The sequence below is a fragment of the Pholis gunnellus genome (genome assembly GCF_910591455.1).
Source record: "Pholis gunnellus genome assembly, chromosome: 7".
Lineage (NCBI taxonomy): Eukaryota > Metazoa > Chordata > Actinopteri > Perciformes > Pholidae > Pholis > Pholis gunnellus.
The window spans coordinates 22,828,291-22,855,799 of NC_136533.1; the positions used below are offsets into that span (position 1 = coordinate 22,828,291).

Consider the following 27,509-nt stretch of genomic DNA (forward strand, 5'->3'; position numbering starts at 1 on the left):
CCAACTCTTCCCCGGCCTGGTTCATGCTCAGAGAGGAGTTGGGTCAGGTGAGCCTGCGGGAGGGGAACAACGGGGATGTATACATTCCTGAGAAAGATGGTTTGTACAGCAGCAGCTTTGAAGGCCTCAGACTTCAGCTTGGTATTTTCCAGCATATCAGGTTTGGTTATAAGTTCAAACAGATGTCATGACAACTAAAACGCATCATTGCAAAGCAGTCTTTATATTTCTGCTCCTGTCATAGGGACGACAAAAAAAAAAGAGGCACAGATATACACGCTTTTGATATCACTCGTTACTTTATTGTTAAATATCTATTAATATATCACTTTTTATCTATAGCATGAAATAGCATCTATAGCATCTATAGCCCCCCCCCCCCCCCCAGGAGCAGGAGTCTCTTGGAGCAAAACACATCCTGGTTGCTCAGCTGGACAGGGGCCTGTAAAAGAGCCATCCAGGTGGCGCAAAGCAAGCTGGGAGGGGAGAAGGGGCCCCTGGTGAAGCCCTGCAGGGCGGGAATGTGAGCTGCCCGCTAAACAAACAGTTAAAATATGCACTGCATACAGTTTACAGCATACACCTGCTAAAACATCACACGGAGCTACAGAAGGCAAGGAAAGCTGCACCACGAGTGTATAACGGCAAGATGACAGCATTCTGTAATACTTGTATGTTTAGAGAGGCAGACGTGATATACGTCAGGAGAGGATGTAAAGAATGTTTAACTCCTGAAGATGTAAAAAAAAAAAAACGTATTCCGAACCATCTATGATCAAAGTCATGTCCAACTGACTCCTGATGATTTTTTTCCAGCTTTTGACAGAAAAGGCCACGCAGACAAACATGTTTCTACAGATTGAACATTTTTACTGGAATATTATGATATACATTGCATTAGAAGTTGTTGGTTTCTTTTCTTAAAAGGGCATTTAAATTTTTTTTTTTAAATGAATAAGAGTAAAATGCTTTGGAACATGAAGGCACATGAAGATCATGGTGCACGTTACAAATACTTCAATACAAATACAGCTGAACAAGATGAAGGCAGTGCCGGGTCCCTTGTCTCCATGTTAGTAAAAAAATACATTGAACATAGATTGTGTATTGCATCAGAACAGAACAAAAGAAAAGAAAAGGCAACAGAAGTTTGCGTCACACTTCCACACTAAGTCCACTCCTTCGGCGTCTATCTGGCGAATCTGCAGCCTTTCGCGACGACGTAACATCACTCGGAGCGCATCGCTAATCTTTTCGACGCATATCCAATTGAGTCTATTCAGAGAGTGTGTGTGTGTGTGTGTGTGTGTGTGTGTGTGTGTGTGTGTGTGTGTGTGTGTGTGTGTGTGTGTGTGTGTGTGGGGGGGGGGGGGGGGGGGGGGGGGGGCTTCCTGCTGGGTGTGTATGCCCTGATGCGAGCGTCCATGCAGGAAGGGAGCAACAGCTATTTCTATAGCGGTGCAGGAACAGTTTGGGCCAGTTGCATTGTTCCTCGAAGGATTATATAGACGGCAGCTCTCAACCCAAACTGTGCGTTCACATGTAGATACGCTTTGAAGAAGCCAGATGCACGTGGCTTTTTTAGTGTAATTATAGTTCCCCGTCCTAAAGCATGTCTGACAAACTGAACATATCATTTCACGTGCCTGTTTCCAAATCAGAACTACCATTCCTCTTCATCCCTCTCCCGGTCCGTCCATCAAACCTCTTCTTCTCTTTTCTAATAGCGCTGCATGGGGAGAGTCGTCGGGCGTGACTGAGCCACAGATGGCAGACTGCCAGACTTCTTTACATGATGCAAGGTTGCATAATAAGTGGGGGGAAAAAAAGAAGGAAGAAAAAAGACACAAGTGTGTTTGATTTACCGTAGGGTAGAGATTCTGTCGCTCTGGATAAGTTACATCAAATAGAGCCGCAGGGAAAGAGGAACTTCCCACTGACACTCGTTACTATGCAAATAACTTAAATCCAGCATCGGCACAGAGCTTTTATCTGTAGTACGGGTCGGGACAGTATTCATGTTAGTTCTTTTTAATATCTCTGGTATAACAAGTCTGGGAGAACAATAAATGCTGTAGAAGATTTCTAGACAGCAGAGATTACAGCTATAAAACAAGTACTTCTGTTGCTGTAGTTCTTTTCCCCCTGTGCTTACAAAGTTGTTTAGCATTACTAAACTCATTCATAAGATGACAATGTGACTGGGGATATGGAAGGACAACCCCAGGAACATGCTGCTTTGTTTCTCAGAAAGACAGGTGGAAGACTCCTGTGAAACACTCCAAACATATTTTTAGACTCCGGCTAACAGGCGAGGTGACACGCGAGGCTGCGGTGTTCAGTTGGTCCCACTCTGGTCAGCCGTCAGTCCAGCCCTACCACAGCTATTCACGGTAGTATCCTTGACATTAAAATTTAAAATACATAAAAGCAGTTTGGACTAGTTCAGATACTCTACGTTACAGTACCGTAATTTGCAACTCTTTCAGCTCGTTCTCATATTGGATTTATCTCATCGCGTTACTTTGATCAACAGGAAAGTAACAGAACCAGACGGACAGGTTCCCTCCAGACACTTAGCGTTGCTGAATCGCAGAGTTTGAGTTGGAGCGACACAGAGAATATTTAAGGCACTGTGGTAAAAAAAAAAGAAAGAAAACCGCTACTTCCAATCAGAATGTTCTTAAAATGCATGTGTGTGTGTGTGTGTGTGTGTGTGTGCTACTGTAACCTGGCATGTTTGAGAGTATTAGTAACTGAGTAGAAGGCCCAATGCTCGGTAGAGTTCCTTTAGAACTCTCCTGTGTGTGAGGGATGTCACAATGTATCGTATAATCTCTTTGTAACAGATTAAAAAAAAAAATACACACATTCTAATCATCTTGTTAATGTATAGATGACAAAAATTAATGATAAACCCAACAACCCATGATATATTATTCTTATTTTTAAAAGCAGCCCTTGATAATATTCAATATATTAGGCATTGTGTAGTCTGTTAAAATCACCTGGTGCTTTCTGCTGTAAACTAGCTGCAGCCTCCTTGTATAGTAGCAGACTCTGCTGTAGTAGTGACTGTGGCCAGCACACGGTGCTGTGGAGATCTTGCCTTAGCCGTTCTCCAGACTGAGCTGCAGCTACAAACCCCACGGACAGTAACATGTAACGTATATTAAACACAATTCCTGTTATCAAAGTTAGTAAAACCACATATTCCCTCACAGCAGCCATTCCTTATTGGTTATTAGTCTGCGGCACTCAAGCCAAAATCACAAAAAAAAACAAAGTATCCCTACACCCTCCATGTAAAACAGGTTTGTAATAAAAAATAAATAAATTTTGATCACTCCTTGAAAGAAAAACGGCAATAAGTAGAACTGAAGATCCTCTGAGGACACTTTGTCATACTTAAAAATGCGTTTTCTGCTTCAAATGAGACGAGAAACCTTCTGTAGTGACAGAGTTAAAAAAGAAAAAGAAAAGATGGAGTGTGGACAGTGGCTCACAGGGTGAAAGGTAGTTCTGGTCCCTGTGAGTACCGGGTCCAGCAGCGTCAGTGGGAGTGCTTGTCGCCTGCAGCCTCCTGTAGGAAAGGAGTGAAGGAGGAGCGGACGGGGCGGCCACAGAGCGACTGCTGCACGCGGAAGTTGTTCACCATGCTCTTCTGTACTTCCTCCTCGGCCGAGGTGAAGAGGAGGCTCCGGAAGACCGCCAGCTAAAGAAAAGAGAGAGAGAGGGGGGCACAAGAGACGGTCAGAAAAAAACAAAGGGCTGGCACAGGCTGATTCGCTTAATACTCTGAGTTACACTAATGTAGGACTTTATGAGTAGAGGGCTGATCCATGGCTGGGACGCATGGTCAAAGGAGCCGTTGTTTCACGGTGGGCGAGGTTTATTTCCTACAAATTCTTCACAGTGAAAGCACCGCCATTTAGGCTGCGTGTGTTGTGTTTTCCATCACACTGACCGGCAGGTAAAAGAAGCTCTTCATCCAACATCTCACTACGGCTGGTTCTGCTTGTACTCCTCCACTCTGCAGTGTAAATAGACTTGTTTTCTTATTGACGAATAGCCGCTAACATAGCCTATAGCCTATTAAACACGTTCATCTGCTGGTGGGACTCGGCATACAAAAGCACATGTGGACAGTGTTATTATGAATAACCCTCACTGCCAGAAGGGTAGACAAAAGAGACAAGAGTTGAAATTTATCAAAATCTGTTATAAACAACCCAACCCGTCCGTCTCCCACATTGGTGGTTCTTGATCGCATGTATTATTATTTTTGGATGCCCCATGCTTAAACATGCAGTGTGGACCTGTGTCTACCCCTCCTGGTACTGACAGTAGCAGCTCCTCGCGGCGGTTGGCGTCTTTCCAAATGGGCTGTATTTGGAAAGACTGATCACATATTTAAAATCAAAATGGTTACAGTAATAAAACGTATTAAAATTAGAGCTGTGAAAAATAACGCGTTAATGCGTTATGATTAAATTACAGGATTAATTCGTTATTTTTTTTTTTAACGCATTTAACGTATGCGCAGAATGAGCTTCCAATATCCCACAATTGACCGTTCACCCCCTTAGTTACTGTTGCTACGTCGACAAAACTCCCAGGACTGTCAACCCTAAAGCACGGCGAGGACGGGGACCAGCGCTATATCTGTCAGTGTCAGTGATACTTTTTGGAGTAATATCTCCGCGATATTCTCCAGATCAAGGCAAAAGGGACTGCAATATGCAGTGGAAGGATATATCCAAAACATTAAGATCACGAAGGGGACACAACAATAATCGAAGCAAAAGCATACAGGTCTCAATCAAAACATCTCTAATGCAGTCAGACGTTAGCTGCTATCCAAACAAACTAATGTAACAGACTGTCTCATGTTTGTCCTTTCTGGTGTTGAAGATATGTCCCATCAGCGTTGCCGTAGAGAGGGGGCAATTCCCGCCTCTAGGAAAAGGGGCGTAAACGTAAATGGGAAGACGTTATCGTTTCACCGTAGCACTCCCAGCCTAAAGTACCATCTCCACGCGACGCATGCGTTGGCCGGTGAGGGGAGTTTAAGTGGAATGCGCCAAACCACCCTCACTGAACAACGTAGTTCCCTCACTAAGTCTGCCTGGGACAAGTTGACTAGCACAGTTGCCAAATGGATTGCAAAAAGCTGTAGACCGATTAATATTGTTGAGGACGAGGGGAAGTTTTGCGAGTGGCAACGGGGGACTCGAGCATCAAAGCACCGCAAAGACGCACAATAATGACAAAAATCGGTAATATGTGATTAATCATGATTAATCCACAGAAACCTGTGATTAATTTGATTAAAATTTGTAATCATTTCACAGCCCTAATTAAAATACTTTTTTAAAGCTTAAAAACAGGCTGTTTGTTTTATTGGCAAGTAAAGGAGGATAAAGCCGGCGAAGCTAAGCAAAGTAATTGAACTTCCACTCTGAAAGGGAAGTATGCAGAACAAGCTGTATAAAGGATTCATGCCTTGAGGCACAAAAAGCTACCGTGCAGGCTGGTTCAGCTCAGTGCAGCTTCCCTCATTGTTGACACACCCTGAGATGATCAGGAACGTTGCGGTGTGGCCGCGCTTCCGAAAACACACGTTAGCTTCTGTATCACCTTGACAGCATAATTGCTGCTGAACAGAAACACTAAAGAATCGGCTCAGTTTGACTCCCAAAGACAACTGGAGCCCTCTAGTGGTCACTGGAGAGTTCAGCTCAGCTTAGAGTTGCTCCAATTGGAGGCAGCAGAACAACATCTGATATAACCCTCAGCATGTGCTATTGGGAATGGCTGAGCAAACAGATACACACAGCACAAAGAAACATTAGCATTCATGGTTCTGGCCACCTGTTGAATGACAGTCCAGTTATCAGTAACCGAGTTGCTCGTATTTATCATGTATACGTGGATATGACCCGGTTTCATCCTATCCCAATTTGATCATAACCGGGATTATCCTCCTGTATCCATGTAAATACAGTCCTAGTCATTTGATCCATTGTTGTTATAAAAACTGTGGATTACTGCAGCTGCAACACACACACACACACACACACACACACCTGGTCGTGGCTGACTTCTATGTGCTGCTTCATAACGATCCAGGAGACAGACTCGGTCAGGGGGGGTGTGGTCAGAGAGCCGTGGTAGGTCCAGTAGTCGTCGGTGTTGGCGGGTAACAGGCAGGCAGGGTCGAACCTGTTGAACTCCACTACGCTGTCCTGCAGACAACACACAGGGGGAAAAAACACATATGATCATGTTAGTCCAATTATTGTAATGTTACAGGCAAGAGACAAGCAAGGTCACAGCTGTTCATACAAAAGGTTATAATTAAATTATATTAACATATTATATATATTAACTATATAATATAATACAATTATTAAAATATTCATATAATTACTATAACAAATGTGCTAAAATCTCAATCTGTTCTTGGGATTACAGCACAGAAGAACTGAAGCTGTCATCTAAATACTACAACCATTGTTATAAAGTCATTATCCAATATTAATCGCACAAGCACAACACAATGAGAGTTACACAACCGCCGCATTTCCTCTTTTTGGACAAACACCCACCGTATTAGACATCATTAGCGATAAGCAGAACGGTAACAGTAATGTGAAACACAGGGGAAGCTATGACCTCCAGTCACCTTAAACATAACAAAGATAGAGCTTTGTTTTATTATTAAAGACTATCTTTATATAACTTATATTAGTAACTAATAGGATGTGCACTGTTTTAGTTTTAAGAAGTTTAAGAAGGAATTTGTTTAAAAGGATTTTTAGCTCCAGATTTAGTTCCTACTTCAGGACTACTTGTCAAAAAAAGGCTCATCAGTGTGTGTGTGTGTGTAGGTCTGACTTGTCCTGTAGTGTCTCTACTGAACCACTAGAGGGCGGCAGTGTTTACCTACCTGTGAAGTGTCTTTACCAATCATTACAGGATTTTAAACAGGCTTTATAAGGGTCACTATAGACGACTGGAACCATTTCAGGGAGCAGCATGTCTACAAAGTGTAGCGTGTGTGTGTGTGCGTACTGACCTTGTGTCTGATAGCAGGCAGAGCGTCTACCAGCTTCTGCAGCCCCTCGTGCCTCTTTCCCACCTACACAAAGGATTAGACATTAATCTGGATTGCAGTCACAGTCTAAACTGCATACACAACACATAGCAGGGAACGTATACAGCATCGCCTCCGCAATGTGCATGAAGCTGTTAACAAGCTAGACTGAAACGTGTCCGCGCACATCAGTCAATGTGTCTTCTTCTCAAAGTGTGTAGTACCTTAAGAAAGACTCCAATGACAGCCAGTCCGTTGTCCTCCATCACCGCCTCCTCAAACAAACTGTACTTGTCAGAGTTCCAGTGGACCAAGTGGAGCTGAAAACACACACATCATGAGCCTGCGTGTGCGTGTGCGTGTGCGTGTGCGTGTGCGTGTGCGTGTGCGTGTGTGTGTGAGAGAGTGACTATAAACCTTGACCTTGATCTTTTTAACGCCTCTGCGCTGATCCCCGGCCCACTCATTCTGTCCTCTGGATGACCCACTAATTCCTTCTTTTCAAAATAAGAGTTTATTCTTTCAACTGACTCTTTTTAGAAGCAAACTCACTCAAAATACCATAAGTGGAGGTACAATTCAGGGCGTGTGTGTGTGTGTGTGTGTGTGTGTGTGAATTAGGAGCAGACGTTATTTTGTGCATATTCAAAACAAATGAAAAACCAACAGAAAACATTCATTGAAGTCATTTTTCTAAGATCAGGTAAGAACAATACACGGAGGTTTATTTATCATTCATCCAGTAGATTTAGCCGCAGCTCTAAATCATTCGCACATTATCACCGACTGCAACCGAGACGGCAGAAGCAGAGCTTCCCCAACATGCTCTATAATAGAGAGTCTATATATTCATACAGAATGCGTATGCGCATGCTCAGCTGAGAGGCTGAGTCCTGACGAGAGGAGAGAGAGCAACAAGTCCTTTCACAAATATTAGAAAAATGGTGGACAACAAAACACATTCAGAATTGCATTGATGGCACCGATCAGTGTGCAGGATGGACTCGTGGCGTTACAATGAGCTGGCTACTCCCTAGCCTCGTGGAAAACCCTGACAAGAGCTGTCAGTCGAGGCTGTAACGTGATCCTCTAGTACACACACGCACGCACACACACGAGTGATGACAACAATGACATTGAGACATTGCTAACAAGGGCAGTGAAACCTGTTGTTACACAAGTTAATGGAACACCATAAAATAGACGATCTGTGTTCACATGTGAGGCCGGACAACAGGACCAGTATGTAATCTCCACCCAGCTGAGAGACAAACACACCGCCCGTGTTTAACTTTATTGCTACAAATACAAATACCGCAAAGAATCCCGGCTTCCTGGCCTGATGCCAGCTATACAACTGGCAGAATGGAGATGGAGATTGTTCTGCTCCAAACTTCACCGACCACTGATTCAACACTCTCAGTACTTTTCCAGAGAGTTCAAGGAGAACCCGTGAAGAGAAAACAAACAGGACCGCAAAAGTAAGTCAACATTTATAATGTTGAAACAGTGCAGTGTTACATTTATTCTCTACCATTTCTCCTTTTAACCCTCAAGAGACCGTTTGGTCATGGAAAAATTCTCTCGCACAACATGCAGGACTTTTTCCACTGAACAGCCTGGTCACATGATCACACACACACACACACACACACACACACACACACACACACACACGAGTCAGGACCGACCGACATGAATACCGAAAGACTCAGACGCATAATGAGAGGCCTACAACACATGAAATATCAACTGGAAAAACCATGCAATGGAGACACAATGGGGTTTCTGGACTTCAAACCTAGTTCTTGTAATTATCGGCCGTCATATATACACTGTATGTATACACCACACAATATATATCTGCAATAAGCTAATATATTGGCTTGGACCATTTATCTCTCTTGTGGATCATCGATCAGAGGAACAGATCCTATAGGACTCCATTATAATGTAAAGTGTTGTTAGTGTGTACACCCCCTGTACATGCTCACAATATTGCAAGATTGATAAACTAATTTCCCAAAAGGATGAATGATATTATTATAATGATATTAATATTATTATCCTGTCTGTTTTTTCTTTTTTGATTTCCTTTTCTACCTCATTTCTGTTCTTGACAATATGACAGCACCTGCAGCATGTCAGTGTTCCTGCAGTACATGACGTGTGGCTGGTTACACACACACACACACACACACACACACACAGTATATATTACCTCTGCAGGGAACAGCCTCCTGTCCACCGTGTGCTCTGACCCCCAGGCGTTGCTCTCACCCCAGTGGAAGTGGAACTGGCACAGCCTGAATTTGTCTCGCAGGGGGCCTCCTCTCAGCGCTGCACCGCAAGGTAGAAAAGGACAAAGAATCAGCTCACCTCGACTTCACAATCCTTTTCTAAAAGAACGAGATGCTCTTCCTCCGAAAACAATAGGATCATAACCACGTCTAGTGTTCGTTTCCTCCTTCCACACTGAGGACCGGTTGTTCAAGCGGTAACAATGAGCTTAAAAACATCCAGGGACTATTGTTTAGCAGCAATGACTTTTTATCACGCCTGTTAACTGTTAATAGACGGCAGTAACACTACACACAGATAAGAAGGTGGAGATACTGCAGCACAACATGTTGTTGTAGTCCTCCACTTGAAGACTGAATCTGTAGTTTAAGTACACGCTTCGTTTACTGGTAAATGACTGTACTTGTATCACGCTTTAACACTACATGTCATCATTCTCACCCATTCACACACTGATGGTAGGAGCTACCATGCAAGGGGCCACCTGCCCATCAGAACTAACTAACAGTGATACAACATTCACACACAGCTACGGGAGCAATGTGGGGTTAAGTGTCTTGGACACATCGACATGGACGAGCGGAGCCGGGGATCGAACCGCTGATCCTCTGATTGAAGGACTCACAGTAAAATACCGTTCTCAACATTTCCTGCTGTTGTCCTCTCAGCAGCAGACTAAGCTCTGAAGGCACGTGAACACCCATAAGGTGGTTCACGTGCCGTGGCTTTAAAGCATCTGCAATTTGTTTCTATGGTTTGGAAGCGATAACAGTGTTGCTGGTGCAGCCCAGTAATTACACCAAAAAATGACCAACACTTCCCAGACTGTGTAGCAGTTGTTGAGGTCAGGACACACACGCCAGTCACATGACAGTCACTGGGCCCACGTGATGGTTGTGGTTTTTATCAGCAGCTTTAAGAGTAGGATTGATTACAGGATTTTCCTACAGACAGAGGGCTCATAAAAAAGGGGGGGGGGGGTATCTGCAAGCCTGTTGTGGAGATCAGAACAAGCATTCCTCTTGCTGAGACTTCCTTTAAATCCATTCAGATTAAAGATTAAAAGAGAAACTACACACTTGCCCCCAATCTAGTGGTTTATTAATGAGTAACTTCTAGGGAACAAAGCATTCTGTTACTTTCGAGATCTCCATGGGGGAACTAATGGCGTAGCTTTTAATACATATTCAGGTTTTTATTTGTATTTTAAAGACTATATAGATACAGAAGACACTTACTGGACTTGTCCGTGGTGTCATCATACTCGACCAGAAAGGAGTAGCCGTTGTTCCAGATCTGTTGGCAGGTGTGCGGGTCGTAATCGGTGACCAGCGGCTTCAGCTCCGAGTCGAAGACGCTCTTTCGCACAACGATGTCGATGGGGGACTGCCGATCGCCTCCTGGTACCGCGAGGGGTCCCTGCCACATGGGATGCACTAGAGGAGGAGGAGGAGGAGGAGGAGAGGAAGTGAGTCAAAGAGAATTTAAGAAACAGAACATCGAACTCCTCATGAAAAGGTAAAAAGGAGAAAAAACTGAAATAAAAAAAGCTGACACCTACTTTTCATGTTGTACTCGGCTGCTTCCTGCATTGTAAGACAGTCCATTTTTAAACTCAATCAATCAGTCGCCACAGTAAACTAAACACAAACTACAGACACACGCAATCCTTCTTCCTTGAGCCGTTTGAAGGAACTGAATAAATAAGGAGCGAGTGAGCAATGTTACTTCCTTGTAGTCTTTTTTTTTTTTCCTAGAAGGATATTACAAAATATAGAGAGAAGTGGGCTGGCTGTACAGAAAGTGACACGTGGAATGTCCTGGCACGCCCCCAGCTCCCCTACACAGCGGGGAAATCTGACCGGGACTTCTGGCCGGTCAAACTACACAAGCTCGGGCCAACGTCTGTCAGCGGACCTGACTTCTAATTACCCCAAACTCCCTACCTCCGTCCTGCTTTTTTACCCTTGATATCCACCCCAACAAAACATCAACTCCACTTATTAAAATGTTCTAAAAAAGAAATAGCTCAGTGTCAGAGGATTGTTTCCCTCCCTCTCTTGACCGAGGGTTGTCTACAGAAAGAAATCTGCTGTTGTCAAAGGGCACAAAAGCAGCGCAGTCTATTGTTTGTTCCGCTCCATTCATCCAGCACGGGGGTTAAGGTTTCCACTGAGAGCCACGCCGAACAGGTCTGACTGGGAGACGACCTTCACCGTCATCAGATTTCAGCAGACTCTTGTCGTTTTGCGATAACTGCTCCCGAAGCCGCTCGTGCTCTTTTCACTGGGCAATTGTGACAGCCGCGAAGTTCTCCTGGCAACGTGCTGCTCCCGAATCAAGCGTCACGTAATCGCCAGATGTCTCGAATTGGAAAAAATGACAAGTGTGTATGTGAGGAGCTCTGAAACGCCAGCTGAGGCTCCTGCATCGACAGCTGGATTCCTGCGATAGCACCATTAACGGAGTTCCTCTGTTTCGGTGGTGGATACATCGATCGTCCATCAGCTGCTTCACAACCAAGACCTTCTGAGGAGGACGATCGTTAGTGCGAAGCAACATTATCAGGAAATGTTGGTTTGGGTTAGCAGTAAATGAACTCAGCTTTGGATGGGCTGAAGGAAAGCGGAGGTAATAACGGAACACACATTCACTCAACGAATGAGAGGACTGCTGTTTTCACCAAGCGGCAACCTCCGTCACTGAGAGATGAAGCCCAACTGAAGTGCCAAAAAAAAAAAAAACTGGAGTTCCTCAAATGGTCACTTGAGGCTGGCTCCAAAACCGAGTAAACCCCCATAGACCCCCCATGTGAACTTTACAGCAGAAATAAAAATGTTCACGGCCCGGTGGAAAAACACGGGTTTGGTCTGTGTCGCTTATATCCCCAGTCGTGACAACGGTACAGGGGGGAATTTTTATATCACTCAGCTGTTTAAATTATATTAAGGCTTAAAGCAATACATAATTAAAGGGAGTGGCCAATTTGAGTGACGGGTGGGTGCCGTCTGACGTCACTAGCTGCCTGCTCTGCTGCGTCACCCTGGCCCGCCTCAGCTCCACCAACGATCCACCGCGCCGAAATTTGGTGTGAATGCAGCCTGAGAGTATGAACTTGAGCACAGGTGTGGAAATGCAGAGATTCAGTCAGAAGACAGAAAAGACAGAGAGATGAACAGCCTTTAAGAAAGAGCTCTTTGTACAGACACAAAAGTGCTGAGCCAGTTAGTTTAGCACAAGACACGGCTTTGGTTTGAAGGAGTCATTTACATTTGTTTTCCAAAGCCTGTGTTTTCTAAATGCCGGGCACGACAATAAGAGTTGCAATTGGAAACCAATTTGACCATTGTGGGCCTTTGGTTGCCACCAGTGGCAACCATTTTTTTTAACATATAAATAAATAGGGGCAACAAACAGCAAAACGTGCACCCCCAAATAAATACATTTCAAATCTTTTTGCATTAGTCATATTTAGGTATCTAAATAGTACACGTATTGTGAGTTGGCGCATTCACTTGCATGCGCGCAGACATCATTAGAGACAACAATTAATTTGTTTGACTGTGGGGAGAAAAGTTTGACAAACCCGTCAACATCAGCAACGTGAGGGAAGGCCAAGTATGCCGTCATATTTGAGCTGGACAGAAAAGTTATACTGCAAAGCGTGTACAACACACACATGACGTGTATACACATTTTCATCATTAGGCTGACTTATAACTGCGTAGTATCTTAAGTAGTCAAAATATAAGGCGACTAAAAAAGGAAACCATATTTTCAGTTTCGGCAACCAAAAGCTGACTCCTGGTTGCCAGCCTGTAAACTCAGCAAATTAATTTACCTGAAAAATGAAGGTGCATCATAACATTGAAGCCAAAATCATAATAAAATCCAATACTACCATAAAGTAGTGGTGCTAATTGATTTGAGACATTGCCCACAATAACACAATACAGCTGTACACAATAAAGATGTTAAAAAGGATCGATACAAAGTTAGAGGAAGTGGAAGTCAGTGTTTCCCCTACCATTGTATTAGGGGGGCGCCCCGAACCCCTAACGGATCCCTCCGCCCCCCCTTGAAGGTCGAGTTAATTTTGTTTCATTTTATTTTCTATATAGCGCCAGACCACAACAGAAGTTATTTAAGGTTCCCTTTGCTATAGAACAGGTCTACACCTTGTTCTTTTATTAAACAAAGTAAACAGCCTTATGTTATTTATCATATTTACACGACGGCATGTCATTTCTGCGGTCGCACGTTTACAATTCTCCTCCACACACACACACACACACACACACACACACACACACACACACACACACACACACACACACACACACACACACACACACACACACACACACACACACACACACACACACACACACACGCGCACGCACGCACGCACGCACACGTCGGAGAATATGTTGCATCAACCAGCTGAAAAGCAGACAACAATATCTGCATTTTTTAAACGCTCCATGTGGTTTAGATGGCAACACTCGCTCTCCTGCGAGTAGCAGCCAGGGTCCAAGTACAGAAAGCAGGAAGCCCCCCCACAAGCAGCTAAAGTTCAGTCACCATCGGATGTCGGTTTGACCCAGCTTGGCTGTCAGAGGGGAAATACTCCCCCTGACTGTATTGCTGATCTTAGTAAGTCAGTAAGTAAATAAACCTAGGGGAAACACTGGAAGTGTTTCAGGGACTTTTGTTCTCCGAGTTATTGGTTCTCTGACACTTCTTGGCATGCGTGTGCCGTCCCTGACGAGTTCTACTCAAGTGTTTTCAGGTCACGGATGAGGTGCTGGGTGTGCTAAACCCGCTGAAGGAGGAACCTTTTTGAGAGAGGCTCGCATTTTAAAGTGACGTCAGTTTAACTACCCACTTCAGGGAACCACAGACACGCTTTCCTGTGAGTCAGATGTTTCTACCCGAGCAACCGGGGAAACGGAGATGTCTCTTAACAAAGAAAGATAGCATGAGGACGGATCAAAGGGGCAGGCCACTGGACGGACAAGAAACCTCATTTCTAGCGGACCACTTCAAAGACAAACCAGAAGTCCTCCTATAAAGTGTTGGACAGGCTGTGCCCATTACAACAAGCTTGTTAAAGTTAAATATGAACTCGGTTTATTATCATGGCTGAACATAAAAGTTCTACTGCACAGGCCTTCTTTTATGTTCAACCGTTTTTTTCTTTTTTTGCATGCTGACTGAGGTTGCTGTCGGCATGAGACGGTGAACGAAACAAGGCCCGCGTTATTGGGTGTGGTGAGGACGTTGCTGGAACCTGCCAGACGGGTTTGGGTGCCTACAATTTTCCGTGGGCACGTTGCCATGAAGACAAATGACTCATACCAGATCTAACGTGTGAAGGAAATAACCGCTCTTCTAGTTGCATGCAACACGTGTATCATGACTTGTCTCGCAGGGGGCCTCCCCTCAGCGCTGCACCGCAAGTTAGAAAGGACACAAAGGATCAGCTCACCTCGACTTCACAATCCTTTTCTAAATGCACCATTTATTTTTGGGAATTTTAAAATGTTATGTTACGTGATCCATCTAGGTCAGGGGTATTCAATTAAATTTCCAAAAGGTCCAGATTGAAAAAATCTCCTTGGGCAAAGGTCCGGAACATTACAATAATATCTAACTTGCACTATGTAGTGCCATATATATATATATATATATATATATATATATATATATATATATATATATATATATATATATTCAAAAAGCCTGTAGTAGTAACGTCTCTGTAGTCAACAACTGTCAAATCAAATAAAGAAAGTACACATCAATTATATTTTAACAATTATTATTCTCAGTTTTCAAATTGAACTGGATGGATTATAAATACTACATAGAAATACATAAATAAATGTTCTTCTCATTTCAAGTAAAGTAATGTCTGGATTAATGAATAACTTACATAACTGAAAGCTTTTGAAAAATGTGCATCTTAAAATAAAGTAATTAATTTGAGAAAAATGTATTTTACTGAATTGTCCTGCAGCTTTAAATTCAGTTCATTCAGGGTGAAGTGATGTCAATCAAAAAAGACACAATATTATATTTTTCTCATCTTCTATTAAGATAAATTAGTGTGCAGGGACTTTATCTGTGATTATTAAACCACTTGTTTCAGCTCTATTCCTCTCTGTTAACATCATTGGACAGTGAATTCATGTGTTAGATTCTGATGATATTGGGCTCTTAGGTTTATTTTCTGTATCTTCATTTCAGATGTGAGTGGGTACGTTTGTACTGTTTTTAAACTGCCCGTTAGAAGAATTCATTTAAACGAGTCTGTCCAATATTGGTCTGATGTCTCTGACCGGAAATCGTCTTGAAAAATAGTTTTTTCAGCCAATGTAAATATACTCCTGATCTTCATTCTCTTTCCTCGTCTCTCCCCCGTGTGTCGCGGTGTGTATACATCTGACTGGATTCAGGAAACTTGTCAGAATACCCGTATTTGATTGGCTGAGCTGCATCACGTGATGTGATTTATCGTGGTACAGGAATAAGTAAAAAAACCTGAAATTAGTCCGTGTTTTTGCACTTCCAGTTCAGTGTGTTTTGGTTAGATGCCTGAAACAAGTTGTGTGGTTAACACAAGCGTAACACATTTTAATGTTTAGTTCCACGACATGAAATACCTCAGTAAATAGCCCACTCGTGTTTTCAAAAACAACAGTTGCCAACAGGTGGCCATCTGTGTTGTAGTTTGCTTATAGTCTAACATTAGATTTTTACTTCTGAACATTATATTCATGCTCCAAAATTCATAAAAGTGGTGTATCTTATTCATTTATTGCAATAATCCCAAATTCTAAGGAAAAATCCCATTATCTTTTTGCTGAGGGAACCAGTGTGATGCTAACTTCCGGGTTGGCCTACAAAAAAAAAAAAGTCAACCCTATGTGTGGTATTATTTACAGATGGCACTTTTTTGGGGCAAAAACAGGCTTTGAATGTTCTGTGTGCATTAGAACACAACATTCCTAACACTAAAATAATGTACTGACTTGACATATGGGCACCAATGTAGGCCAGAGGGCCTCATGTGGCCCCTGCGGGGACGTCAATACTAGTTTGGAGAACCTGGAGCCGGAGGTCCGTCTCAAACGTCATCAGCGCGCATCTGATCCAGATCCAGTGAGGAAAACTGACCCAGCCCGGGCTTTCCAATGCTCTCAATGCACACGTTTTGGCATGACAACAAAAGTGACCATTAACCGATGCTGTGAGCGACCCACAATGACGGGCCTCTCACTGTCAATGAGACCCTAAAAACCCAAACCACTGCCCTGGGGGATACCGATACACGCACCTGGCGGTAGTGTCGGCGGTTAAAATGTCTCCTTTTGAAGCAGCTAAACACGATACACATTGTGCCGCTACAGCGGCGACAGGACACACAAGTACTTACTTTGCGACAGCACATATTTGCTTGAGCACGCCGAGAGGTTGCATCTCCTGGCGGGCGTTATCCGGGGACTCTCGGCGCGTCTGACGAGCTGTCTGCGGAGCTGTGAAGCGAGAGGTCTTAATACGGACGACAAAGTCACCATGTTGATAAAAGCTTCACCAACGAGCGGCGGAAGAAGAAGAAAAAAAGAAGCGCGTTAACGTGTTTCGTGGTGTTGCTTTATTTGCGGCTAGCGGTTAGCTTTAGTCCTCTTCACGCCACCAAAAGTTAGCTCTCTGCACGGAGCCCGTTCAAAACAAAAAAATGTGGTCTGGCAGCTCTCCTCTCTGCCTGCTTCCTACCGTTCGCCTGGAGGCGGGGAAGGGGGCAGGCGTTCGCTTTACACACATTCAAAATGGGACGCAAAAAGAACAACAAGCGTTTGCGTCAGAAGCTATTGCGTCAATTTAACCCGGTTAAACGGTGTTCTCGCCGGACCAGACACAGATGATGAGATGCGGCCGCTGTAGGAAAGCCGTTTGCTGTGCATTACGAAAGGGGGGGGGGGGGGGATACTGTCCTGACCAATCAGCGGCCTCCACTGAGGGGCGTTAGTAGTGGTGATGATGGAGACGGTTTAGAACAGTCTGGAAACAGTTTTTAAATACGAATTAATTATATTTGTATATATATTTCACAATCGTAGTCATCATCACAATCCCGTACTGTAAGTTATAGTAATAACACATTTGAATAATAGCAATGTAAAAAATAATAATACAGAATAACTAGAACTGGGTAACTCATTCAACCCCTTATTATGAACTTTATATAGACTTACTTACTGCAGACATATTTCCTTCATTTTATCCAGACATTTGTTTCATTCTCTTTACTTTTGTTTTCCTGTAAAAAAAAATCATTTTATTAACTCTGCTTTTCAGTCGTGGTGGAATGAGCGTACAAAACACTGTAGTATTTCTGCTTTAAATAAAATTGTCTGTATATTATACGTCATTAGAAGTCGGCATTCAACATTTTACTGCAGTGAAAGTATTATCAGCAATATTTCATTAAAGTATGAAGGGTAATGGTACTCATTATGCAGAATGGCCCCCTTCATTCTGCTTTAATATCATGTATGTCGTAGTTATGTTCCAACTGCTGCTTTAAATATGAAACCAGCATTTAAATGTTGCAAAAGAAGCACATATGATGTACTTCATAGACTGGCAGCTGGTTTGATCTGAAACAATAAATCATATCAGATAAGTATAATGGGTTAAAAAGGTGTTTTTTTGTATAAAGTCGCATAAAAATAGTACCTCAAAATTGTACTTAAGTACAGTAATTGAGTAAATGCACCTTGTTGCTTCCACTTTTTATCAATCATAAGTAACATCTGTGCTCCACCTCGCTCTTAAATATGTACCTGCCCTGTATTTACAGACCTCCATTCTTTTTAATTTCCTTCAAAAAGGTTAATTTCTTTCCTGTTTTTATGCCAGTTTTCTTTTTGAATATATTATTGCATGTACAGCACGTTAAATCGCCTTTGTGTATGAAATATGCTAAAGAAATAAACTTGACCTGCCTAGTCTTTGCACAGAGCTGTGAACATGTTTCTAGTGAGTCTGGACACCACCGTCTAATGTCAGCTGCATTACATTCATCTTTTGTCCCGTACTTTGACTCATCAGTCGGAGCATTGACGTTTCATCAAGAAATCAATTGTCGTTGATAAAGTTCCATCTGTGTGTACGTTTGTGAGCAGTGGGTCGTAGTGTTGCATTATGGGTAGTCTACTCAAAGAATGTCACACTCTGTACGAGCAGACCTCATGACTGTAAGACTTTAACCCCTGAAGCAAACAAACATTCAGCCTGTTATTTTAGTGTGTTTACTTCAGGTCACTTTCTGAACCTGAACAGAGTTGTGATGAACAGGCTCTCAAAATAATTATAAAATAATAGTCTAAAAGTCCAACACTATAGAAACTGGCCACGTAAAGAAACCATGTGTTTGGGTTATTTTCCCTCTCCAGTCCACAATGGGATAGATATATAATGTAATCAAGACATGTATGATTATTGTATATGTATTTTTTATCAATATGGAAGAGACAAATAAAAAAATAAAAATACGAGAAGTCTGTGCCTTTGTTGACTTTATTGTCTTTTCGTCCAAATTGGTCCACAGCCTTTCAACAACAAATCAGATCACAAGGAAACATGAACTTATGGACAGTGTGACACAGGAGAAGACGGCAGGAACTTTGTGCAAGAGGTTCTTATGTCACTTCAGTGCGGGGCTCCACTGCCATCCCATTAACCTCTGCAGTGTGAAAAAGAAGGGCCTCTGCTCAAACACAAACGAGTCTTATTACTAACGTGTTAACATTGAACTACTACCAGCCTGGATCAGGATCAGGTCCACAGCGGTGCTCCATAGCCGGACGCCTCGCTGTGGCGGCGTCATACATGGTCATACGTTGTTATGAATTTGCAGCCAAAAACTTGTTCTAGAAAAGAGGTAGCAAACTAACACCCCAACGGCACAACGTGGCCAAACACGGACATCAACAAGCACCCACAGACAAGACGCACCACGAGCTGCAGACTCCTCGGTCCGTCCGTTAACGTCCCTTCACAAACAACTGAGACAAATATCACAACCCTTGAAAATGTTTTGGTTTTTTTTTTACATCTTTTGTTACCCGACCACAAAGCACAAAAACACCCTGACTTGTGTAGCATGAGAAATACATTACGTTTATAAAAAATACAAAAAAACAAACAAAGAAATAGACTTGTTTTTAAACCATCAAGAGAGGATTGTTTTAGGGACCAGAAATGAATAACAATAACAAAAGATGTACGTGTTTTTCCAAAAAGTTTTAAAATGTAGAATCTATTTACAGCATCATGTCAGAGCGCGGGCGGGGGCGGGGGCACAAACACAGAAGCCGGGGAGGAAGTGACGAGAGGCAAACCAGAGCAGTCAAATGTTCTTCATAAAAGAGTTTTAATTAAACCTACTGTAAGTCCTGACTCACTAACGATAAGCCTTCAAAGAGTTCTCAGTCCTTCGGGGGGACCAGAGAGAGGGGGGTGTGGGGGGTGTTAGTCCAGAGCGATGATGTCGTCGTCGTCGTCGTCATTGTCGGCGGCGGCAGCAGCTGCGCTCGATTGGTCCTTCCGCGGGCGCTTGGTGGAGGTCTCGCCGGTCTCTGCGTCTGAGTGCTTCCTCTTGGTGCCGCTTGTTGGTGCAGTGCTGGACGACGCCCCTTCCTCTTCCTCCTCCTCAGAGTCAACGATCATGACGTCATCGTCCTCCGCTGGAGCTGAAAGGTGGCGGACAACAGCGTTCACAGGTGGAAAAAAAAGAAGCGGCTACAAACTTGTTTGCGCAAAAGAAAACAGAGAAAACGAACAACTTGTTGTTTGAAACGTGAACGCTATATTTCCCCTGTTTGCCTCACGATTGTCAGAATGAAAGATTATATATCAGTATAATAACATGCCGTCTTTGTGTCTGATACACCTACAGATCTGATATCACTACAGATAAAAGAAGGCCATTAAACGCACATGCAGCACACACACACACCTCCCTACTCACTGTAGTTAAAGAGACAGGAGCAAACTAAACACGCAGCACTCTGATGTGGACTCGGTAAAAAAACGGTTTCTCTCCCGCTGACCTTTAGAGGAGGTGGACGGCTGGGCGGAGTCCTTGTTGCCGTTGGTGATGCTGTTCACCTCCTCCTGGTTAGTCTGAGGGGGCGGAGCTTTGTCCGGGGCCTCGCCTACGACCTCGAACTCCACGTCCTTCTCTAGCTCCTCGCTGCCGATGGAGAGGCAAACAATAGAGATTACACATGAGCGCATTCAACAAAGTCAATGTAAAGCAAAGCATTTTTTATTCGCGATGGAATGAACGGAGGGACATACGTGTGCAGGACATTAACGAGGAGCGTGTAGTCTTGGAGGAAGTCGTCGACTTGGAGGCGGCTGCCGTTACGAATCCCGAAATCAGCAAGAAATTTGCTGTTGTTGGCTGTGGAGAGTTAAACACACACACACACACACACACACACACACACACACACACACACACACACACACACACACACACACACACACACACACACACACACACACACACACACACACACACACACACACACACACACACACACACACACACACACAATGCATTTGTAATACTATACATGTGAGGACAATCCATTCATTAATAACTCTTCCCCCAACACCTCCTAAACAAATGTTTTTAAGACCGTAAACCACAATACATTCACACATTTTTAATAACTAAGCATTCAGGTTACATTAATCTAATGAACAACCCCCCCACTCTCGAAATATATATATATCCAATACATTTCCAACTCTATAATTACAAACCCTTCCAAAAGCACTAATGGTGTCAGGGTGCTGTTCACTAAAAGCTTTTTTAATCTCCTCCCGTCTGGCCGGTTTGAGCCGATGGACTAATAGAGCGATGCAGCCACAGCGCCCTCCTCTGTCCGAATGGAGAGTCACAGAGTGGATACATTGCTTCCTATCTCCCCCCCCCCCCCCCCCCCCGCTTACTTTCCGTCTCTCCTTCCTCCGAGGAGATGAGGATGGTCCCTTTTCCGTCCTCTATCTGAACATCTGGAGCCACCATGCCGAACCTCTCCTTCAGGATCTGATCAAAACATACGGAACCGTCAGGTCAACAACTACTAAGTGAGGATCAGTCAACATCTCCATCCCACCGACAACTTTTAAAATCCAACAGCAATAACCGCCTCTCACCAATTACGTGCTGTCCTTTATAGAAATACCAGCTTTTCTCCGGCTGCTTAGGCTACTGACATCCTTTTGGTTTGAACTGAAGCTGTGGCGCTCCATTAGGACTGTTTTAATACCGTTAATAACTCAAAAGAGTTGTCAAAATCACATCACAGCTGTTCGGGCTGTTGGTCGAATGAGTGGACTTGAGGTTGGTGGATGTGCAAAAACAAGCTCGTCGTATTACCCGGTCCTGCAGAGAGAGCACCGTGGTTTTGTGGACGTCGAGCTTGACCGTGACTTCGGGTTTGCTGGCGCAGACGTAGCAGTTGGCGCTGGGCGGATCCAGGATGCACGGGACCAGCAGCTTCTTCCTCAGGCTGGGACACTTGTTCAGGAAGATCTGCAGGCGAGACAAACGGCGAGCGGCATGACACACGGAGAAACGACGAGAGCCGGCAGAAAAGGATTCTACTCTGAGCCCCGGTTCCTCCGCACAAAACAGAAAACTGCTCACTCTGGATGTCAGCAAACAACATGGCAGCCATCAGTGCTTCATTTTGGCCTTCTTTACTACTCAGAGCATTATATAATCAAATATCTGCTATTTTGCAAAAATCCCCAGAGTAGAAACGTGAACATTGGATAAATCCAGGTTCAAAATTCTTGTTTTCATTATGTTGACATATTAAGAGTAAAAAATTAACACTATTTCCTCAATGTTTTAGGAATAAAATGTGCTATAAATCAGGCTATGAATGAGATATGAACAACCCTGTCGCTATAATAAAAGGTGCTGCTGTCCAGTCGTGGACGCCTGGTACTCACCGTACGACAGGACTCCAGTTCCCCGGACAGGATCTTCAAACCCTCCAGCACAATGAGTCCAGCGATGACCGCGTTGGTTGTAGCAATAGCGGGGATGATGTTACCCGCCATGGCTGAAACAAACGGACCAATTTAAACTAAAATGAGTGGCTGTTTTTAATGTGCGCTATAAGTGTATAACAGAACTAATTCACATCATGTACAATATGTTGGGTAATTAAAAACAAATTCTACACGATAGTTTGCAGTGGGACCAAATTCTCCTGTCGAAACGACGCGACTTACACTTCACATCGAAGCGACTCTTCGTGTTCATGCTGAAGATGTGCATGCGCAGGTTGGCTGCAGCGGTGACAAAGTCCATGGCTGGGGGGTCATCCTGGGAACAAAGGGACACGTGAGCAGTAGCAACACAGTGTGTGCATGTGTGTCACTGACGTTTACACTACGGCTGTGTATTCAGTTTAAGAATACAAAGACTTGAAGCTTCTTGAGGTTTTTTACAATCAAACACAAATGTGCCTCTCGGTGTCTTTCTGGAGGAATTTTTGCAAACATTGCCTCGGTCGGTCTGTGCTTGTGCGTTTACCTTGTCCCACACCAGCTCGGCTCCTTCTCCCTTCTCCTTCAGCTGTGAGCGGAGAGTCTCCACGCTGTGCTGGAACAGCTGGCAGAGACCCCAAACACCCAGAACCTGCTGGTCCTTCAGACCCGAACCCACGGACACCTCCTGAGGACGCGCTGGGACGCACAAACACGTACAGATGAACACGACAAACTAACAAACAACTACCACAGCAGTAAAATGATGAATTACAGAGACAATGGTGGAGACAATTTTGCTAGAACAGGGAGGAGACGAGTCCCCAAACTGCATTTAACCTCTTTAAGCTAAAGCGGCATAACGGTTTAAACAGACGTACCACTGTTCTTCAGCTGCTGCCAGTCCAGAGGTGTAGGAGCTTTCCTCGTCTTCCACAGCTTGTCCATGGTCAGCAGGTACTTGATGTCATCTTTGAAAAGCTGGAGAGGAGAGCCAATCGGAACAGAGCTGGTTACTGAATGCCTTTGATAATAATATATGGTACTGATTAAATCACTCAAACTCAAAGTTTAGTTTCCATCCACATGTTACAACCGGCTCCCCGAATGACTAATCTCTGACCCGTGACAGCTGGCGCTCGTGTTCTACTGGCACTACGGCTCGTCTCCAACAAGACGCCAGTGAAAACAGATTTAAACGGCAATATGTAAAAGTTAAAGAAGAAGAAAACACTTTGACTCGATTATTTGACAATGGTAGAGGCTCTGCTGTCGACATTAAACCCTCCCACACTCCGAGCTGCAGGACGTGAGTAAGCCCTTCTTAGTTACTACCTTAAATGCAAACACACTCGATACTAAAACAAACAAATCTGCAAAAAACATAGAACGCCGTGTTATATTTAATAGCTTTACCGCTTTATCTTGCGGTCGCCCTTTAAAACAAGGAACTGAAGAAGTTATCCATGCTCTCTTCAAAGCCAGCGGACTCCACGGAATCCAAATGAACACTTTAAAAACACCAAAGTCACACAATAACACCAGCAAACCAAGTGACTGAAGCAGCAGTAAGCTGCTGAAATGACTGTTTATGTTGAAGACATTGCTTAAACTCCGCTTATACTTGCCACAATGAAGCCGGTGCGCGTGCCAGAAAATTACGACATAGCACCTGAGTCACCGTTTACATGTCTGAGTTGTTTACAAAGACAAATTGTTTTTCAGGAAGTCGTAAAAAATCTATATTTGAGTTCATATTCGGCCAGCCAAATCAAATAGCTTACAGGATATTAAACCGTGGCTTCTTTATGGTGCATGTAATACTGGACTTGTTTATGAATATGAGTTTACAGTAAAGTACAATTCCTCCTCTACATTGAGGAGGTTGGTTTAAGGCTTTTGGCAGCTTACACTCGTCTCCTTGCTTCTGCACAGCACGTTTTCTGGTCGTTTTCGGAGAATAATCCCACGAACAGCGCGAGTGCCTTTGTCCCGCGCTAGTACAAACAACGCTTTAGCTTGCGTGTTGTTTTTTTTATTGTTCTGAAACAGTCCTACAGGTTTAATTTGTCTCTGACCTTGTTGAACAGTTTGACGGCGTCGTATCCCGTGGAGCGGGCCCACTCCTTGGTGGAGACCCGCTTGATGTCCCCGTCCTTTTCCGAGGCCGTGGCGCGAGCTGCCGTGTCTTCGGGATTCCCTGTTTACAGACCACACACACACGTTTTACAGTGTCTGGCGCTTGTGTATTTATCAGCTGTAGCGCCAACAAGCAAATTTCAAAGTCACAAAGTGCTGCCCCCAAAATGGAGCAAATATACAATTTTCTACAAACGCAATGCCACGCTGCCACTCACATGAAGCCTCTGGGTCCGCTGTGTCGGGGGACACCTCTTGATCTGCGTCCTCTTCCCCAAACAGCTGACTATAGTGGCAACAGACAAACGATACAAGGGGATTAGCATAGCATTAGCATACTAGCCTCTATAGTCCGGGGCCGGTCGAGTGAGGGTCTATCGTGAATGATGCTCGTACGCGGCCGTGATGAGAATGAGCCTTACTTGAAGAGGTACTTGGCCCAGACGATGCAGTGAATGGGCTCAGACGGTGTGTTTCGGATGGTGCACCCTGGGAAGGTCTTTTGGGTGGGCTTGGGTTGACACTCGTAGCACTCCGTCATACCCTGGGGGAGCGGGGAGAGAGCGGCGCAGGAGGGAATGAGAGAAGGTAGAGACAGAGACGGGACGATCTATGCAATGGAGGTTATGACGCGTAACACAGCGATGGGCGTGTTTCTACCTTCTTGATGACGGTGACCTGTCCCAGGTATCCGGCGGTGCCGCTCTCTATCAGCGGGATGTCTGCTGCCAGACACATCCTGTTCACGTGGTTACGGGCCGCTACGGAGACAGAGCGTGTTTTCATCATCATCATTTGAATGGGTCAACAAATCTATCAGGACATCAGGTCTTTTCATGTCTCCATAATGAGTAATAATCTCAGTATAGCATGTTTTCTGGTAATTAAAAAAATGAATATGAAATAGCCGCATGGCAAAACCTATTTTTTGTTTACACGTGTGAATTCAACACTTGACAAATGAAAAGTACCGATTCAGATTTTTCTGACAAGTTATTATGCGCTTGTTATTGTCAATTTAGACGATGTATCTCGGGTTTCCTCACAACATGATTCCACTGAAAGACGATAAATGATCATATTGTGTTATCGCCCAGCCCGAGGTGGGAGTAATACAAATCGTTGCCTGTAAAATACCTCTGTTATCCAGAGCATTCATCACCAGCATGAACTTTCTGAAGAACTCCACGTTGTATTCAGGGCTGTTAAAAAAAATAAAAAATAGACACAATCAGTTCCAAATCAAAAGGACAGTCTGATAAAAAAAACCTTAATTTATTCAGTGAATCAAAAGGAGGAATAACCAGGGAAAAAAACTCACTTCATGATGCTGTCATGGTAGGCGGTGATGTTTACAGTGGGACAAAACTGCAAGACGCTCTCCTTGGCCACCTGCAAAAACAACAGGGACGGAGCAGCCGACTCGAGTCAGAAACGTGCAAACAGCACGCCGGCAATGATCTAGTCCACAGTGTGGTACTAACAGGGAATCCAGCGTGCATATTGCAGGGCTGTTCGACATGACAACGTTATAACACATAAAAACAACGCTAAGGCAAAGGGGCTTAACGCTGATGTTTGCATTACCTGTGCTTTGGACTTGCCAACATGCTTCTTCTGAAAGAGGAACTGGCGGTTCAGGTTGCTGACATCAATCGTGTCCAAGTCGATCTGCCGATACAGAAGAGGTGGCAACGTCAGTCACTGTACACGTAATGTAACAAGACAGACACAATCTACCTGTCACAGCAATGTATTTAGATTATAATTTGGATTTTAAAGTAATGTCAGCCTGTGCATATGTTGACACACAATCCACTACATCATTCAGGTATTCTCCATACAAACACAGATAGCAACATTTTAAATTACTGAGCTATAAACTGCCCACTAGCTACTGTATATTCTGTCACTTGAAGAGTTTAAAGTCCTATAATCTGAAGTTTATGAATCTTCATGTTATTAGTTTGCCTGGCTCAGGGTGTGTTGTTTACTCGTGCAGTTTGTTTGACCATGAACGTTGCTTGTTCTCAGCTCTGTCTTGAAAGGACACAAAAGACATCTGATTTAATAAGTCGGGAAAGGAAAGAATACATATTGGTGAAAATTAATCTATTATTCAGTTTACCAGCGACCTTTAATGACACCTAGAGGTCTCTGACCCCTTCACTGGGATCCAGTGATTCTCAGCTTCAAACACCTGACTGCTGAGCCTCGAAAACAAAAAACAGTCACAACTAATAATAAGTGTTGCTCCGACAGACTACATTACACTTTTAAAAAGTATGCAGCATTACATAACCTGATATAATTAAACAAAGGGGCGTCTAAGTGCGTCTGTGCTATTCAGCCGGGCCGCCTCGTTAGCCGTCTCATTTTATAGAAGTTGTTAGGCTAACTTAGCGGTGCAGATGGCGCCAAACGCTCCAGCTACTGTTGCTACAACAGTGTTCATATGTTACAGACTTCAAAGTCGGGCCTGCTAATTTAACCAAGCACTCGGGGGCAGAGGGGGTGCATCAGGAAACCACCACTAACACTCATGTGTTTTACTTCTTCGAACACCCCCTCCCAGGAATTAGCCGGAACCCGCCCCCCAGACGCAGTCTGTGCAGCACAAAGACCTAGCATGCTAGCTAGTTAGCTAACAGACACACACACACAAACATAAGTATACGGACCACTTCGATTTGTTTGAAGCCGGTGAGGACGAGGTTCTTCAGCAGCTCGCAGCCGATCCCCCCCGCTCCCACCACCAGCACCTTGCAAGTGGAGAGGGTGTCAGAGAGCTCTTTTCGGAGGGAACCAACGAGTTGGACCATGTTGATCGGCTAGAGACAGAACCAGAGCCTGCGGTACCGAGATCTTCTTCTTCTTCTTC

At 44.0% G+C, this 27,509-nt stretch overlaps 2 protein-coding genes across 2 annotated transcripts; both read right to left on the minus strand.

Annotated features, from left to right (window-relative positions):
* Positions 1-346: 346 nt before the first annotated feature.
* ca5a (carbonic anhydrase Va) lies at positions 347-17,176 on the minus strand. The gene is made up of 7 exons (XM_079162409.1): positions 16,842-17,176; positions 10,639-10,836; positions 9,321-9,439; positions 7,324-7,419; positions 7,082-7,144; positions 6,090-6,248; positions 347-3,715 (listed from the first exon to the last, which is right to left on the minus strand). Exons 1-7 carry the CDS (start codon positions 16,981-16,983, stop codon positions 3,554-3,556), a joined length of 939 nt encoding a protein of 312 aa, XP_079018535.1. The 5' UTR covers positions 16,984-17,176; the 3' UTR covers positions 347-3,553.
* Positions 17,177-18,978: 1,802 nt separating this feature from the next.
* On the minus strand, positions 18,979-27,504 carry uba2 (ubiquitin-like modifier activating enzyme 2). Its single transcript, XM_079163330.1, has 17 exons — positions 27,310-27,504; positions 26,216-26,299; positions 25,950-26,020; positions 25,766-25,830; positions 25,289-25,389; positions 25,051-25,172; positions 24,847-24,914; positions 24,568-24,689; positions 23,371-23,470; positions 23,037-23,188; positions 22,733-22,826; positions 22,448-22,560; positions 21,867-22,022; positions 21,437-21,533; positions 20,774-20,879; positions 20,524-20,666; positions 18,979-20,163 (listed from the first exon to the last, which is right to left on the minus strand). Exons 1-17 carry the CDS (start codon positions 27,448-27,450, stop codon positions 19,943-19,945), a joined length of 1,956 nt encoding a protein of 651 aa, XP_079019456.1. The 5' UTR covers positions 27,451-27,504; the 3' UTR covers positions 18,979-19,942.
* Between the last annotated feature and the right edge of the window lie 5 nt (positions 27,505-27,509).